The sequence below is a fragment of the Chiloscyllium plagiosum genome, chromosome 12 (assembly GCF_004010195.1).
Source record: "Chiloscyllium plagiosum isolate BGI_BamShark_2017 chromosome 12, ASM401019v2, whole genome shotgun sequence".
NCBI classification, from domain to species: Eukaryota; Metazoa; Chordata; class Chondrichthyes; order Orectolobiformes; family Hemiscylliidae; genus Chiloscyllium; species Chiloscyllium plagiosum.
In genome coordinates, this window is record NC_057721.1 from 49,280,284 (window position 1) to 49,299,612 (window position 19,329).

General features: G+C 38.7%; 1 protein-coding gene across 1 annotated transcript in view; it reads right to left on the reverse strand.

The window, feature by feature from the left end:
• Positions 1 to 10,718, reverse strand: part of gpr156 (G protein-coupled receptor 156) — a 54,631-nt gene extending 43,913 nt beyond the window's left edge. The window contains exons 1-2 of the mRNA XM_043701532.1: positions 10,579 to 10,718; positions 1,922 to 2,114 (exon numbers count right to left, since the gene is read on the reverse strand). Of these exons, the coding sequence (XP_043557467.1) occupies positions 1,922 to 2,038 (117 nt within the window). The 5' untranslated portion in view covers positions 2,039 to 2,114; positions 10,579 to 10,718. The remainder of the gene's footprint in view (positions 1 to 1,921; positions 2,115 to 10,578) is intronic.
• Between the last annotated feature and the right edge of the window lie 8,611 nt (positions 10,719 to 19,329).

A 19,329-nucleotide genomic window follows, 5' to 3' on the forward strand; every position in this document is an offset into this window, starting at 1 on the left:
TATTATTCTCTTCGCTGTGACAGAGGGTGGTGGTGGAGGGTTGTTTTTCAGAGTGGAGTCCTATGACCAGTGGAGTGCCACAAGGATCGGTACTGGGTCCTCTAGTTTTTGTCATTTATATAAATGATTTGGATGCGAGCATAAGAGGTACAGTTAGTATGTTTGCAGATGATACCAAAATTGGAGCTGTATTGGACAGCGAAGAGGGTTACCTCAGATTACAACAGGATCTTGACCAGATGGGCCAATGGGCTGAGAAGTGGCTGGTGGAGTTTAATTCAGATAAATGCGAGGTGCTGCATTTTGGGAAAGCAAATCTTAGCAGACTTTTACACTTAATGGTAAGATCCTAGGGAGTGTTGCTGAACAAAGACCTTGGAGTACAGGTTCATAGCTCCTTGAAAGTGGAGTTGCAGGTAGATAAGATAGTGAAGAAGGCATTTGGTATGCTTTTATTTATTGGTCAGAGTATTGAGTACAGGAGTTGGGAGGTCATGTTGCGGCTGTACAGGACATTGGTTAGGCCACTGTTGGAATATTGCGTGCAATTCTGGTCTCCTTCCTATCGGAAAGATGTTGTGAAACTTGAAAGGGTTCAGAAAAGATTTACAAGGATGTTGCCAGGGTTAGAGGATTTGAGTTATAGGGAGAGGATGAACAGGCTGGGGCTGTTTTCCCTGGAGCGCCGGAGGCTGAGGGGTAACCTTCTAGAGGTTGACAAAATTATGAGGGGCATGGATAGAGTAAATAGGCAAAGTCTTTTCCTTGGGGTCGGGTGTCCAGAACTAGAGGTCATAGGTTTATGGTGAGTGGGGAAAGATATAAAAAAGACCTAAGGGGCAACTTTTTCATGCAGAGGGTGGTACGAGTATGGAATGAGCTGCCAGAGGATGTGGTGGAGGCTGGTACAATTGTAACATTTAAGAGGCATTTGGATGGATATATGAATAGGAAGGGTTTGGAGGGATATGGACCGGGTGCTGGCAGGTGGGACTAGAGTGGGTTGGGATATCTGGTCGGCATGGACGGGTTGGACCGAAGGATCTGTTTCCATGCTCTACATCTCCATGACTCCCTGACCTGCCAATCTGGCTCTGTTGATAACTTAGATGTACTTTCAGTCTAGCCTTCATTAACTCCTTTCCTTCAGGAACTGCCTGTAGTCCCAGTGGTGGGCATCTAACCAGCTGCTGTTGGGTCTAAGAGCTGTCGGCCATCCATTTGCTCAGCAGTTCGCTAAGGTGGGGCTTGCTCCCCTTTCTCGCCCTCAGTCATTTAATGCTACACTAAACATTAAATGGACATGGGGCAGTGTTGGCAGGGATGCATTTCCTGCTGACTCTTCAGGTGGTATAATAGGAAATTCTGATATCCAAAAACTCCCTGCCCGTGGAGATTTATTTTTAAAGTCTGAACACCGTTTGTTATATTGTGCTAAATGGATTCTGTTTGCTGAGTAAATAGGTTTTGTTTGTAAAGTAAAATCTCCTGCCAGTTGTGACCTTTCTCAAACTCATTAGTTGACATCAATATGCACTCTGAGATCTACAAATGGAGACATATACTTCAGCACCAGAAGGTAGTTAGTGCCAGTGCAATTTTATCTCAGTGAAGGACAGTTAGCTCAGTTGGCTGAACAGCTGGTTTGTGATGCAGAGTGATGCCAACAGCAAGGGCTCAATTCCCACATCAGCTGAGATTACCATGAAGGACTCTCCTTCTCCTTCCTCTTGTCTGAGGTATGGTGACCCTCGGGCTAAAACCATGACCAGTTGTTTCTCTCTGATAAGAGAGCATCCCTATTGGACTGTAGTGACTTTATGTTTATGTACAAGCACAAATCGGGACCTTCAGGAACTGAACGTCAAGAATATGAAATGATTTTATCAGAATATTGACATTGCCCTTATATTTTACTTACCACTTGGATATTACATAACTGTTGTAGAAGTCGCTGCCCATCTTCTGTGTTCATGGCTGGATCGATGGTACAATCTGCAGAACTGCACAGAGCACTGCAGTTCAACTTTGTCTCCATATTTACCTCCAGAGTCTTTTATTATTGGTCACACAGTGTACTGATATTCATCACAGGAGTGCAATCTATACCCATTCTGCAAAACAGACAGTATAAAACAACAAAACTGAACATGCATGAATTGATATGATGTTTCATTTGGCTTTTAATGCCCTTCTCTGTCTCTACCACTCTCTTAAAGGCAGAAATTTGCTGCAGCACAAGTTGAGGCACCAACAAAATTTCAAACTGGTCAGCTTATTTCAGCATGAGGAACATAACCCAGGCTGATCCTGATCTAACATACATTTTCAACAGGTTAAGAAAAGGTTGTGTTTTTCTATTCCTCTACCAGGGATGATCAGTCAATAATAGTGCCTCAATGTGGGTTAGCTGAGATCAGCTATCTCTACCCAGACCAATGATCAAAATGTGTAGTTCATGTGATTAGAAAGTGCTGCAGAAACTCAGCAGGTCTGACGGTGTCAGCGGAAAAAAAAGAGTTAATGTTTCGAGTCCAATATGACCCCTTCTTGAAACTCTAAATGCTAACTCTATTTGTCTCCACAGTTGCTGCCAAACCTGCTGAGTTTCTCCAGCACTTCCTATTTTTAGTTTAGATCTCCAGCATCTGCAGTATTTTGCTTTAATTTTGGAGTTCATAATCATCTGTATTTCACCTATTATTTATAATAAATTTTCTATGAAAATTGTTTTAAATAGTATCTACTTATCACGGTACTTTGTATTACAAAGTTGGGAGGGGTAGTAAAAGAAAACAGAATACTCGTGAAACTAAAAGGAAGTGAAATGCTGAAAGAAATAAGGAACTTACACTTGAAAGCAAAAACTTTGGGGCAAATCTTCAAGACACTCAGAGGAATAATTACAAAAAAAGTCAACAGAGCAGAACTGTACATCTTAAAAAAGAGACATGAAATCAGAGTGAGAGGTCACAGAAATATGAAGTTAAGAGCAGAATAAAAACAGAAACTGGATTTAAAAACCGTTTGATGGGACTCAAAAGTGAAAAAGACCGGAAACATTAACAAGAATAGAACATTTTGTAGTACACCTGCAAACATGGCTGATTTAGTGTGGTGGGTTGAAAAGAGATCAGAATGAAGTATGTAGCAGATCTCCATTCACAGGGGTGAGGATGAGGTAAGGTCCATGAATCCTATTGTGTATCGAATCGAAATTGCCCTTCATCACTCGAAAGTACATTTGCCTTGTATCTCATTGCTCCCTTTATCAACATTGTACTCCATATAGAATACCATTTCTTCCACATTATTTCATGTCCAGATATTTCACTCTGTTCGTCTTCAGCTTCACTGCATCACTGGTATTATCTCTCCTACAATCTCCTCTTCCAGCACAGATTTAATTGAATGACATTTCCTTTGCAGCAAACCATTACTCATGTTCTGCACTCTGCCTCTGTCACTTCCTGGCCAGTTATACACTCCACCGTTCTCTCACCCCAGCATGCTTTACCTTCCACTATTTATCCTCTTAAGCAAACCTGCAATCTCGGAGAAAGTGAGGACTGCAGATGCTGGAGATCAGAGCTTAAAAATGTGTTACTGGAAAAGCGAAGCAGGTCAGGCAGCATCAAAGGAGCAGGAGAATCGACGTTTCGGGCATAAGCCCTTCTTCAGCAATCTCTTCTTGTTCAATTGTTAATTTCCCCTTTATGCTAAATCTATCTAATCTAGCACACCTTCTCTCTGACCTGTTGATTCCTTTATTTCTCTACCCCCCCCCCCACCCCCAAGAGTAACCCTTAATGCTAATTTATTTGCACAAAACCTCTGCCACCCCCTTCTACCTCTGAATATTTATTGGTTCCTCACATTATGTGAGATTCCCCACTTGTCCTTGGATTTAAAATAAGACAATAAATGCCATTTCTAAGAATGACATGTCTACATTCACACCAAGTTGATTTTTTAAATCACCTGCAAACCATCCACGTCAAACCCATTTGACACTTGTCTTGTGCAGAGATGTATTTACCACAATTTTCTGATAATTGGGGGTCAGGAATATTTGGGAAATTAAGTCCCAGTCTCTACAGCCCTTTAGGGTAAAGAATTTCACAGATTCACTACACTCTATGAGAATAAATTCCTCTTCATCTGTTTTAAAAGGGTGACCCCTTTATTCTGAGATTATATCCTCTGGTCCTACTCTTTCCCACAATGGGAAATTGCCTATCTGCATCTACCCTGACAAGTCCCCTAAAACCTTACATGTTTCGATCAGGTAACCTTTCATTCTTCTGAACTTCAATGAGTGCAAGACTAATCTACTCAATCTTTCCTCATAAAACAGTCTAGGGTTCAGTTTAGTGAACCTTCTCTGAACTACCTTTAATGCCAGTATATTTTTTCTTCAATAAGGGACCCAAACTGAAAAAGTGTTTCAGTCTTAAAAATAACTTCTTGATCTGTCAGCAAACTAAGGAAGACATTAGAGCCAATCTTCAACAGGAATGTGTCAAAAAGGAAATTAATTGTTTGGTTTGGAAAGTGTGAAGTGCAGCTCCATCATTTGACAGGTCTTTGTTATTCAGGTTAGGTGAATTGGCCATGCTAAATTGCCCATAGTGTTCAGGGATGTGTGGATTAGGAGCATTAGTCAGGAGTAAGCGTAGAGTAATAGATTAGGGGAACAAGTGTGGGTGGGTTACTTTTCAGAGGATCAGTGTGGACCACACTGTAGGTAATTCTATGATTAATTGAAGTAATTGGAATCTGTTGTAATGGTTACATGAATGCCTGGTATATAATACTAATCTTTGAATGAGGTCAAAGTGAAACTATCAAGTTTCTACTGCTGATTCTGCAAAAGGCAGCTCCATAATTGTAATATATTGCCAGCTTTAGTATCTGTGAATAATAGATTTGTTCAGAGTTTGCCATACTTTTATTGGCATATGTTCTAATAGAAACAATGTGAAGCTGATCTCTCAGGCGTGTCCTATTTAAATTGATGATGTCTCAGTAAATAATGAATCAGCACAATTAGATTGAATTGCTCAGGTTAGACTTCATTCAAATTTAGGCAAAGATCAATCCTGAAAGTCAGGAGCACCATGGTTTCTTTTACAGAGCATAGAAACTATTGTATACTTCCTGACAGAAATGAAATTTACTGTATTTTTATACTCTGTTAGAAAGTTTTCTGTATAACTTGATACAACACTATCTTTAAGACATAGTAAGATGTGGGATAGAATTTGGGAGATCACAAGCTTTAATTCTAGATCCAAACTCGACTTCTCTTTCCAAGGTTAAGCTTTGTCTGACACAGCGCATGGTTTTTTTTTGCTGTTTCAATCTAAAGCCATTTTTTTTTAAAACAGTTCAATCAGTTTTGGTTCTGTCAGGCTGCAATAGAAAGTCAACTGGCAACTTTTAAGTAATTTATATATGGATTTGTATAAAATATAATGCAAAGAAATAGGCCACTCATCTCAGTTACTCCATACGGACATTTACCTCCACTGCAGTCTCCTCACATCCTTCCTCATCCAACTCTGTCAGGATAGCCTTCTATTCCATTCTTCTTTATGAGCTTTCCTTTTATTTGTCTCAACATTCCTTTTGGTAAAGAATTCCATTCTTTCACTTCACTTGAACAAAGAATTTCTAAATTCCCTATTTGATTTCTTGAAGCCTACTTTATATTGATCACCTCTAGTTTTGCTCTTACCCACATCTGTAAAAATGCTGTCTTTGTTATAGAGCTTCATCATTTAATATTCTAAGTATAATTTAATCAAGGCTCAATACAAGCTTAGCGTAACATCTTTATTTTTCAGTTAAAAATTACACAACACCAGGTTATACTCCAACAGGTTAATTTGGAAGCACTAGCTTTCAAAGAGCTGCTCCTTCATCAGGTGGTTATACCTATCAGTTCTATTTATCCAAAGATAAACCTTTATCTTTTCACAAATTAAATCACAAAGTAGTATCACAGTTTATTTAATTGTATTCCCATACCTCTTTTATTCCTTTAAACTATTTAAGTTTTTACTTTCCAAGTAATACAGCATGCAACCTTAATTATTTTTACTAAAAATGTAACGCTACACTCTTGTATTGCAGTTCATTTGCCAATTATGCAAATTTGTTAATGTATTCTGTAATTTGTTGCAGTCCTCCTCGGTACTCAGTAAGCCCGACAAATTGGTGTCATTCACAAATTTAAACCTTATGTTTTGATTCCAAAGTCTCAATTGTTAATATAAATTGTGACTCTGATCCTTGCAGAACACCATGTGCAATATTATAAATCCACACTGTCAAAATGCTGTCTTTATTATAGCGCTTCATTATTTAAAGACTTGCATAATATAATTTAATCAAGGTTCAGTACAAGTTTAGTGTAACATCTTTATTTTTCAGTTCTATCTATCCAAAAATAAACCTTTATCTTTTCAGGGCCTCCTCCACATCATTATTAATCTAGTGTTTCCTCTGGTATTTGACTCTGCTGCTAAGTCCCAAATTAGTTTGCATAACTCTAGGAACCAACTTCTGAATACCATTCTCTCAGAAACTGAACTATAAACATGTCCAGTGAAAAGATAGTACAAGAACAGTTAATATTAGCTGTGGAGAAGGTGGTTAAAACTGCAGAAGTTACAGGAGGAAATTTACGGAAGGGAAGGTGTGAAGAAAGATAACCATGAAAGGATTTGTTGCATTGTAACATCAAAGTAAGAAAATAGTGACCCACAACTTCAAATAGAAAAGAAAACAATCACCCTGATTATGTGTGAAAACTAGCTACACAGGTGTAACTTAGTCTGTAGACATAGCCACTTTTTAAAAACAGAACTATATTTGCCATGTCGGAATGAATTACAAAAATGCATCTCTCATTTTATCTTTGGAATAAAGATAAATAAAAGAATAATAAATTAAACAATTGTGGGAACAGGTGACAGTCTCTAATCTAATTCAATTTAAAATTATTATCAATTTCTCGGATAGATCACATCCTTGTTTTGTACAGGAAAAACAAAAAGTCCTTTCAGTAGAAAATACCAACATGTTCCCCTTTAGGCTCTCTACATTATTCTCAACATTTTAATTTCAATAGCTAAATTCAGCAGCTTGCATTTTTCTAACTTTTTTCAATATACAATTCTCATTTCAATCTCCTTGACATTGATATATTGTAATTGAATAGTTGTTATTCTGATTTGAGATATACCAGGATTTAAACCTTCCTCCAATTTGGAAATAAATTAAATGCTTCAATTGTAGCATTGTCTTTGTAATGCAAAATAGGAACATCTCAGACTTGATATGCACTCTGTCACAGATATTTGAAATGAGTCAGAACATTTGCTTGGGGAACAAATGACCTTCATTATCAGATTATACATAGATACTTCACAAAAAAAAGTTGTAAATGATTGAGAAACGGGAAAACACAATTATTTATTCCTTAAAAGTTACCAATCATCAGGTATTCATGTTCGACCTCTCTTCTGAAGAAGGGTAATATATGACTCAAACTATTAACTCTGTTTCAATCTTCTAAGATACTGCAGATCTACTGAGTTTCTCTGCACTTTGTATTTTTATTTCAGATTTCCAGCATCTGCAATATTTTGCTATTATTAATTCCACCCTGTGCTGTACTTCAATGTATGTTAAAGCAAAAAGGGGAAAAAGGGTTAAGTAGTTTGAACCCTAAAACTCAAAACTAATTGTTTTGCCATCTGACTGCTAATTGTTATTCAGAACCATTGTCGGGTTGGCAATGACACCTCTACAAACAACCTTCTGCGATTAATGAAGTAAGTGACATAAGGAATAGTCACTTGATGTAGTAAAGTAAGGGCAGCTGACCCTGCTAAAGAGAGGAGGAAAATAATGAGGTTGGAAAAATACAAGTGGAAGGAGAAATATTAGACAAATCAATTTGGAAAACACTGAGAATACTTAATATATAAAACCAAACAAGATTAATTATGCATAATAACCCGAACGGGGTGGCACAGACCACAGCTGGCAATAAGTAAAACTGCTATCATACTAGTTCTAGCAGTACAAGAAATAAGTCTTTGGATTTCAAAGCTCACTGATGAGCAGTGGTCTGCTTGAGCAGATGTAGCTTAACATAAAGTTCAAACCAATACCTTTGGAATTAGAAGCAACAATTAGTGGAGTATAAAATCTACTAGTATGGTGTTTCATTATTTGTTAAATACATTCCCTGTGAAGATCAATTAAAGAAGTATTCTTGAAGACTGGCAAATCCATGAGAAACAGGTTCTTCAAAAATATTTGTTAAAGCCCGTGGGAAAATAGCAATGTTATTCAGTTGTAGACAGACATCTGCATCAAAATGCATATATTGCAGAGAAATTATTAAATGTTTCTGCATAAGCAAAAATATCCCTTTTACTTCTAGTGGATGTCATCACAAGACGTCTCATATTTTCAAACATATTTTCCTGAAACTCCATTTCAGAGATTCATGTCTCATTTACACACACTCTCACAATCCATAGCTCCCTTTCTCCCAAGCCTTCCTTTCTCATTTGTCCAGGCTCCATTCCCCTGCTATATCCTCAAACCCAATCCCATCTCTGTCTTTCTACAGTCTCCTGTGCCCCAAGGTGTGTCTTGTCCCCAACCCATGTGCTATTATTGCCTCCATCACCAGTCTTCTGTCCACCAGTCTCAGTGGATCTGTACTTCAGTCCATTGCACTTCTGTCTCTTCTCTCCCTTGCAAACACCCAGCAACCGGAAAATCAAACTTACAGTCAAAATGAATTGAGGACTAGTTCTCTGCAGTAGCCACTAGTTAAGTTACAGTGTTGTGGGAGGGAAGTGTATTGCTGCAGTGAGATATTCTTATGTGCAGTATCCAGGGTATTGATATCCCCATTCCAAGAGATCTGGAGGATTTACAAGCCTAGTTATAGCCAATCACAATCCAAATGTTCATTTACGGCAGTTCTAAAGAAGAGTCGAAACATGAACTCTGTTCCTCTCTCCACAGATGCTGTCAGACCTGATGAGTTTCTCCAGCATTTTCCATTTTATTTCAAATTTCCACCATCCTCAGTATTGTGGTTTACTTATGGCTGTGCATGCTGGATTGTATTCAGGAGAAGGAAGTCTGATTGAAATACCCTAGCTGAGTAGGGACATGGAGGCATATTGCAACATTGTACCATTATCCTGGAAGATTGCTACCTCAGCAAAAACAAAATTCATTGAAATGGATTACATATTTCTTTTATAAACCTACAAAATCCTCGAATGTTCAGCTTTAAATTGTTTGCCTTGAGATAGGCTCACAAACGAACGGATGTAATTTACTCTGAGTACCACAAAACATTACAAAGCTATCATGCTGGGGTTGTGATAGAAACAAGACAGCTCACAGCACAGCAGAACATGATCAATTATATTAATGTCAGTACTTATTAACTTACAGACTTAATTTATGTATTTAATAACTGAGGAATTTGAAAGTATGTAATGGAGACTAAAGAAATACAGATTTAATACATCTCAACATTAAAGACTAATTTAAAAAATGTAATCATTTAATCATGATACCAATAAATGTTCTAAGAATTACCATCGGTTTTACATTTAATTATCTGTAGAACCTATAAGAAAGCCAATTAATAAAAAAACAATGGAAATGGAATCTAATAAGTTCTGAGATTTTCATCTAAGCATTGACATCCAAATTAGCAAAAGTGAGGAAAAGTGACGTGTTTGACTCAGATTAGAGTTTTTTTAACATGATTTATATGCTCTGAAGCATCACAGTAAATTCATTTACAGCCAAATGTAGTTAATGCATATGAATTTAACATATCTTAGCAGTTATCATGTGTGACCAAACGTTGATCCTCAAAAGTATAACCATAAAATCATCTTAATGTTACTATTTTTACTATGAAAATCTTGCAACTCTTAAAAGTAACTTTTAATGTGATTAATTTTTCTCCAAAATGTTTAACTAAACTTCAGTGTTCTGTTGCTTTCGGCATTTTCCACACACGCTTCACACCTTTTTGAACTCTGCATTATAATATACCCAAAATCCAGTGTTAAATAAATAAATACATTTTGGTAACATACTTTAGTACGAACATCTTTTAGCTAGCAACTGTAACTCATCTTGCCACACTGCTTGTGAATTACATGACAGTATTGTTCAGTGATCTGTCACACATAACAAGCTATAGAGAAAATAACTAGGAGATTATTGCTGTTGCATAGCGTTGTAACAGTAATTCACAAAAATAATGTTACAAACTATCAGAACATTGATAAAACATACATTTCTGGCAAGAATACATTTTAATCAATTTGCTCCTCCTCCCATTTTCTTCACAGCTTTTAGTTCATTCCATGCATCTAAAAAAAATTGAACCACTAGGAAACAATATTTGTAACTTTTACCCAAAAAGGATTATGCTTTTATACAGCCCTTGCTTTAAAATGTTTTAAAACTTCCTACAGAAGATTTTATACATGCTCTGATTTATCGTCAAAATACCTTTTGCCTGTTTTCAGTGTAGATTGGGTCATGTTGAGCCAAGGATTATCAGAAGCATGCAGTGTCCATAGCAATTAGAATCCACAACAGTCTGAAAAGTCAAAATCTAACAAATAATTTACTTTGAAGTCTTCAGCCCACATAACTGTTATCTCCACTGGCTCACTATTTTTCACTGCAATAAAGACATTCAATAAGTAGCAGTGGTATGCAATTTTTTTTAGAAATTCATCCATGAATTGAGTAGCCATTTATTAATATTTATTACCCTTTACTAAGTGTACTTGGCTGGGTTGTGATGTGCTATCTTGTTAGCCTGCTGCAGAACCTTGAAGTTTAGGTACGCCTTTTGTGTGGTTAAGGAGGGAGTACCAAGGTTTTGACTTTGCAACAATACAGGAACAGTGATATATTTCCAAGTCAGGATCATGTGTAGCTTGGAAGAGAACTTGAGGTTGGTGGTGCCCCCATACATTTGCTATTCTTCTGGGTGATAGAGGTCATGAGTTTGTAAAAAAATCTTTGTCCACCCCAGTCCAACACCAACATCATGGCTACCAACGAGTTTGTAAGGAGCTGTTGGATGAGTTTTGGGAATTTTCTGCAGTGCGTTCTTTAGCTGGTACTCACTGCTGTTGGTGGTGAATGGTTGAATTGTGGAAGATGGCAGAGGGTGTCTAAACATGGAAAACTCAGCAAGTTTGGTAGCATCTGTGGACAGAGAAATCAAGTTAACATTTGTGTCTAGTGTGCTTTTTCAGACCTGTTCACGTTGATCTCTAAATGTTAACTCTGTTCATCTCACCACAGATGCTACCAGACTGGCTGAGTTTCTCAGCACTTTCTATTTGGATTGCAGTTCTCCAGCAGCCCACAATACTTTGCTTTTATTTGAGTGGTGGATGTTATGCAAATCTGGCAGACTGCTTATCCTAGATGATATTGAGCTTCTAGAGTGTTGTTGCAGCTCCACCCATCCAGGTAAGTGGAGAGTTTTCCATCTGACTCCTGACTTGTGCCTTTTAAGAGACTGGACAAGAATAAGGGAGACAGGAGATGAGTTAATTGTGAAAGAAATCCTAGTCTGACCCTAACCCACCAACAGGTTGAACATGTGAATGCATCAGGAATTTCCTTTCCACTTATGTGCTGGGCTTCCCCTTCATTGAGGATGAGGATATTTGTGGAACCACCCCTTCCTGTTGTCTAATTGTCCACCACCATTCACAATTGGATGTGGCAGGACTGCAGAGCTTACATCACCTCTGTTGATTGCAGGATCACTTAGCCCTGTCTATTGCACACTGCTTCCACAACATAAATTACAAGACTAAGAGACAATGAATAATGATTCTAAGTGTATGAATATCATTTCTAATATTGTTTATCATTTTTCTCCCCTATTTGTTAGCTAGACCTTAGTTATCTCCTTCCCAAGCAGAAGATTGATTTGTTACAAAAATTGACTTAGTAGGAACAAATTACTGCAGATGCTGGCATTTGTACTGAAAACAACAAAGGCTGGAGATCACAGTGGGTCAGGCAACATCCATGGAAACCCAACAAGCTAACGTTTTGAGTCTAGATGAATAATATTCAAGTCTCACTGTTTGCAAGTAGAAAATGGGCAAACTATCTAGAAGCAATTATAATATGTAGCTATGTACCGTGAGAACCATCCTCAATGTTAGTAAAATTATATAATGACCTTCAATTTAAGAGCAATCTCTGTGTCTGCATTGTATGGAGGATCCCTTCCCATGAAGATTAGTCTACAAATGTATGTTAATAAACCGGGTTATAAGATGCATAAAAAGGGTAAAACCTTTGTCCCTACTCCTGCCAGTTACTTTCCTCATTATGCTGAACCGTTTGACGCTGATTGTTTGATGTGAAGCCAAAATGTACTCCTTACCAGCAAAGGTACTTTTTTAGTGCAGGGTTATAACTTCACCAAGCTAACTGGTCAATACTTCATGTAAGAAATGTCAAAGATGTGAAAAAATTAAATTGTCAAAATTTATCTGTGTAATAAAAATAACTTGCATTAATATAAAACCTGTCACAACCTTAGGATGTCCCAAAGCCCTTTAGAGCCGATGGACAATTAAACACATTTGAAATATTGGGTGGAATCTTCTGTTTAAGATCAGAGGCAGGTGTGGACTTGAATATCACTTTGCATGGGTTTGACTTTTTATCACACAATTATGTTGTTTTCAACTCAGTACATTGCAAACATGAGGAGCTTGGTCATTTTTATCTTGGGGCAGGCAGCTAGTTGACACCCTCACCATTACTTTTAAGTCGTTGAAACATTCTGACTTTGGATGGTTTCCTGGTTTTTATTCCTGAAGAAGGGCTTATGCCCGAAACGTCGATTCTCCTGCTCCTCGGATGTTGCCTGGCCTGCTGTGTTTTTCCAGCACCACATTTTTCAACTCTGGTCTCCAGCATCTGCAGTCCTCATTTTCTCCTGGCTTTTATTACAGGCAAGCTCACTTGCATGATGGGATGTCAGAAGGAAGTGGCCATTTCAAGACATAGCCCTTTGTCCCTGCACAGTCAGCTTCTGGATCTTCTCAGAATTATTACAACCATGTATAGAGTGGCCTGTCACAGGATGAAGGCATTATAGCCTGTCAGGAAACAGGCATTCACCAAAGTGTATTTCTTGATGTGGCTGTATGTTTATATAGTGTTCCTTGTAGTTACTGCTCCCATTTTGAAAGGAACTAAGTAGAGAAACTGCAGAACTAAGTACCTGCTCCCTGTTCCATTGGGAATTCTGTTTTCCTATGAGCCATGCTCCCCTTCACACTGCTCTTGCCTTCTGAGAGAGAAGTGAATTAAGTCTCCTTGCTATGTTTGTATGGCTTCCATCATGTCAGAGCTGATGCAATGAATTCCGTGCTGCAGTATATTCTCCTGTTGGTACCAGAAAGAATTCAGAGATATAAATAGTGAGGATGATGATGATCTTCATGGCCACTGGGACAGCATTATTTTTGTCCTAGTGTGAGACTAGGGATCAAGGTGAAGGAACTGGTGCAACTCCATGACTATGGCCTTGAGAAGTCTGAACCTCTGCAGGCATTGTTCTTGGATTATATAAATGTTGGAGTATTGCAACCGAAAGATCTGTGTTGGGATTTCAATGGAGACTTCTTCCATTTCCTCCTCATGGAGTTTCCCAACCTTGGCTCTTTTTCATTTGTCGATCAATCATACTGAAACCTACATGGTATTGTAATGGCTACCCCCATGCCTACATCCAATACTCCTCTCTCCTCTCTGACTAATCACCAACTGTCACAAAACATCTACAATAACACTCCCCAATTCCCCCCTCCCTCCCTCTCATCAATCTGTTCAGAAATGTTATTGTAAAGATGATCAGAGGATTAGGTAGGGTGAACAGTGAGAGCCTTTTTCCTCAGATGGTAATGGCTAGCACGAGGGGGCATAGCTCTGAATTGAGGGGTGATAGATATGGAACAAATGTCAGAGGTAGGTTCTTTACTCAGAGTAGTAAGGGTGTGGAATGCCCTGCCTGCAACAGTAGTGGATTCACCATCATTAAGGGCATTTAAATGGTCATCAGATAAACATATGGATGATAATGGAATAGTGTAGGTTAGATAGGTTTCACATTGGTTTCACAGGTCGCCACAACATCAAGAGCTGAAGGGCCTGTACTGCGCTGTAATGTTCTATGTTTAGATTAGATTAGATTACTTACAGTGTGGAAACAGGCCCTTCAGCCCAACAAGTCCATACCAACCCGCCGAAGTGCAACATACCCAGACCCATTCCCCTACATTTACACCTTCACCTAACACAATGGGCAATTTAGCATGGGCAATTCACCTAACCTGCTGGACTGTGGGAGGAAACCGGAGCACCCAGAGGAAATCCATGCAGACACAGGGAGAATGTGCAAACGCCATACAGTCAGTCACCTGAGGCGGGAATTGAATCCGTGTCTCTGGCGCTGTGAGACAGCAGTGCTATAGATATGGAACAAATGTCAGAGGTAGGTTCTTTACTCAGAGTAGTAAGGGTGTGGAATGCCCTGCCTGCAACAGTAGTGGATTCACCATCATTAAGGGCATTTAAATGGTCATCGGATAAACATATGGATGATAATGGAATAGTGTAGGTTAGATAGGTTTCACATTGGTTTCACGGGTCGCCACAACATCAAGAGCTGAACTGCGCTGTAATGTTCTATGTTTAGATTAGATTAGATTACTTACAGTGTGGAAACAGGCCCTTCAGCCCAACAAGTCCACACCAACCCGCCGAAGTGCAACATACCCAGACCCATTCCCCTACATTTACACCTTCACCTAACACAATGGGCAATTTAGCATGGGCAATTCACCTAACCTGCTGGACTGTGGGAGGAAACCGGAGCACCCAGAGGAAATCCATGCAGACACAGGGAGAATGTGCAAACGCCATACAGTCAGTCACCTGAGGCGGGAATTGAATCCATGTCTCTGGCGCTGTGAGACAGCAGTGCTAACCACTGTGCCGCCCTCAACAGATGGGACTTAAGGAATTAAGGGCTACGGGGAGAATGCGGGTAAGTGGAGTTGAAATGCCCATCAGCCATGATTGAATGGCGGAGTGGACTCGATGGGCCGAATGGCCTTATTTCCGCTCCTATGTCTTATAGTCTTATGGACCTGAAACCTGGCCTCCTGTTTCAGAAGTAAGGGCATTACCACTACATCACAAGGACCCCATAATTCTGCCTGGATGTTTGCAAGTAAAAATCATTGCACCTACAACCTGATCAATGTCCCATTAAATAACAATAGTTCAGGGCCCATCTTTCTGGACTTGTCAGGTTCGCTTTTGTAAACCTGGTATTATAATTGCCAGGTAGACTTTTTGACGTCAGAATAGTGTCCACTCACAGCATTCTGGGACAAACAGGGTCCCACGTGCATCCACCTTCAACACTAGCGTGCAGGAAGTGGTCAGTAGTATAACTCACACTCAGTTAAAAAGCACAAGGCTGTCACAGAGTGTGAACCAATTTTTTCCTGAATATTTTGTTGCCTGAGTGGCAAAAGGCATTGCATGATATAGTACTAGCTGATCAGGATTCTCCTAGGTATGATAATTGTTCTCTACACAATTACTTTTAGCTTCATTTCATCATGCTCAATAATCCTTGTGGAAAGCTCATGTTTATAGCAATTAATTATGATGGCATTAATAAACACGATTGCTATTGATTAACCTGTCTAGCCTCAAGAATAGCCACATAGGTCAGTCCGTCAAGACAGGATAGAAGCCAATGGAAGATCATTGAGAAAGGAGACATAGCAGAGGTAGTAATGACAACAAATATTTGTTCAATAGCTAACTAATTGCAAGCCATTTCATTTCCGGACTCCCCCATAACCTGTCAATCATCTATAAGGCAAATGACAGGAATGCAAGTTTGTGGATTACACAAAGCTGGTGGGAAACTAAACTGTGAGGAGGATGCAGAGATGCTTCAGTATTGTTTGGACATGATGAGTGATAGGGGAAATGTATGTCAGATAAGGTATAATATGGATTAATGTGAGATTATCCACTTTGGTCGATAAAATAGGGAGGCAGATTATAATCTGAATGGCAATAGTTTGGAAAAGGGAGAGGTGCAACGAGACCTCGATGTTCTGGATGCAGCAGACAATGAAGAAAGCAAATGGTTATGTTGGCCTTTTAGTGAGAGGATTTGCAGACAGGAGCACAGATGTCTTGCTGCAACTGTACAAGGCCAGGGTGAGACTACACCTGGGTAATTATGTGCAGTTTTGGTCTCCTTATTTGAGGAAGGATGTTTTGGCTATTGACAGATTGCATTAAAGGCTTATCAGAATGATTCCTGGGATGGCAGGATTGATGTATGAATAGAGACTGGATCAGTTAGGAATATATTCACTGGACTGTTGGTAAATGAGGGGAGCGGATCTCATAGAAACTTGCAAAATTCTAACAGGACTTGACAGGGTATTACAGGAAGGATGTTTCTGATGATTGGGGAGTCCACAACCAAGGGTCATAGTTTAGGATATGGGATAGGTCACTTAGGACTAAGGTGAAAAGAAATTTCTTCACTCAGAGAGTGGTGAACCTGTGGAATTCTCTGCACAGAAAGCAATTGAAGCCAAAACATTGAATGTTTTTAAAAAGGAATTAGGTATGTTTCTTAAGGCTAAAAGAACCAAAGGGTATGGGAAGATGGTGGGAACAACGTACTGAGTTGGATGACCATCGATGATCCATTTAATATGGTAGAATGAACTCAAAGGGCTGAACAGCCTACTCCTTTTTCTATTCTCTATGGTTATACGCAATGGAATACTTTTCACTTAGCTGGGGGAGTGCAGCTCCAAAAACATTCAAGAAGCTTGACACCACTGAAGGCACAGAAGTAAGTTTCACCATCACCTCATCCTTACTTTAAAACATTTACTCTCATTACTGGCACATTGTGGCAACAGTTTGTACCATATATAGAATACACTGCAGTAACTCACCAAACCTCCTTCAACAGCACCTTCCAAACATCTCTACCACCTGGATGTGTAGGAATACCATTGCCTGACTTGAAACTACATTGTCATTCATTCACTGTTGCTGGTTCAAAATCCTCGAACTCCCTCACTAAGAACATTATAGGATTACCTACACCAATCTGGATATCAGGGATTCCAGAAGACAGCTCACCATAATTTTCTCAAATACAATTGATGATGGTCAATAAGTGGTGATTTTGGCAGCCAAATTCATGTGCCTAGAACAAATAAAAAATTCTCAAACTATCAGATTTATAATATATAAATATCACTATCACAGCCAATTGCATTACATTGAGAAGAAAGATTGAGCACTCAAAAGTTTACTCTGTTGTACTGACTGTACTGAAACCATTCATTTATGACCTAGATGTTGACTGACAACAGTTTAGAGAAGATGAATCACTGACTGAAAATTCACAAGGTACAGCCTGGGGATTACTGCTGAGCCAAATCATCACATACTTGAAAGCACGCTTTTACAGTTCATAGAACTGTGTCCTATTAACTTTAACAGTGAAATGTTCAACCTCTGACAACAGTGTAAGCAGTCTTCCACCTACAATATGTCCTCCAAAAAATATCAAATCACAAATCTGGGCTAGATATGCTGTTCAATTAAATTTGATGAGCACAACGAAAACATTTAAAATTTGGAAAATAATGAGTAAGCCAGAAGCCCTAGGTTGATAACTTTTGCTAATGATTGTCTATATGGTCATTCTACAGCTGATTGGTCAATTTGTGCACTCATTGATGTCTAATTAGTATGGGCTTATGAAGCAGAGTTGGTTTGGTGTAAAAAATAATTAATCATTTGTTTAGAGTGCAGTTCCTTTTAAGCAATGTTCTTGAGCCACAAGATTTTTGAAAATCCAAATTTTGCATATTATTGGTCAATAGCTGAGAGGACATCAATATTAACTCTCATAATGTTGTTCATAGCAACCAGAAAGGTTTTTACCCACTAGTGGTTTGGCATGAGAGCCAGAAATTCTTAATGGAAATGAAGCTATAATCGTGAAATTAATTCAATGGAAAGAACTTCAAAACTGTTGTGCTACTGTTAAATGCTGTGGACAACAAAGAGTGAATTACTGTTTCACTTTCAGTTAGGAATCCACACTCAAATTTTCCATTTTCAGACTTATCAACTGTCATCATTAAGAGTCATAGAAAACAATTTGAATTATTAAGCAAATAATTCCTGTTAAAACCTAAATCTAAGGAATACCAAAATTCTACAGTTTGAAATCTCGAGATCAGTGTACCAACTGCCACATTGTCATAGTGGTAGTAGTGTGCCTGCCATTCAACTGTAGGTTATGGGTCAGAGAGAGAGAGCGACTGAACATGAGAGTGATTCATGCAGTGAATCAAAAGGGAAGTCCATTTAGACATTGAAACCATCTAGGAGAATGCATTAGGTTAATTTGCTGGTTTAGTTGCGGGCTAGACTGGTTGTTAACAACGGTGGGATTTAGTTCCAATTTTCATACATTGTTTAGGAAGGTTCTCACCTGTGGCTCAAAATTTGTGGAATTATGTTTTCTACCTTGTTTAGGACTGTTCCAGTGCTTCAACATTCTAAATAATTAGAAGGCAGTAATTGAAAATTCACCTGGGGCCAAATTTTGCTTGATGATGTATTTCAAAATTGTATATTGATCTTTGTGCAAAGTCTCTGCTTGGTCTGGTGCCAAAGTACTGTACCCACAAAAATATCACAGATTTTCTTTAATGACTGTCAAGGTCTCCAATTAGCATAAAAACAGCTCTGTTAAATCTCTGATGCTATTTGCAAAACAGTATTCACCTTAGTAACTGTCAACAAGCATTAAAACCAAGATTGAATACATTACCACAATGTCAGATCTGAGCAATATTTAAAAAAAAAACAGGGGGGTGATGGTGGCTTGATGGTAAAGTCTCTGGATTAGTAACCCCTGGGTATTGGTCTGAGGAACTTGGGTTCAAATGTCACCATGAGCGATGGTGAAATTTGAATTCATTTAAAATTCAGCCCCATTTGTTGTGTTATTTATGGAAGGAAATCTGCTGTCTTTACCTGGTTGCAAACCCACAACATTCTTAACATTCTCTTGCCCTCTGGGCAATTAGGGATGGGCAATTGCTGTCCTGGATAGTGACATCCACATTCTGT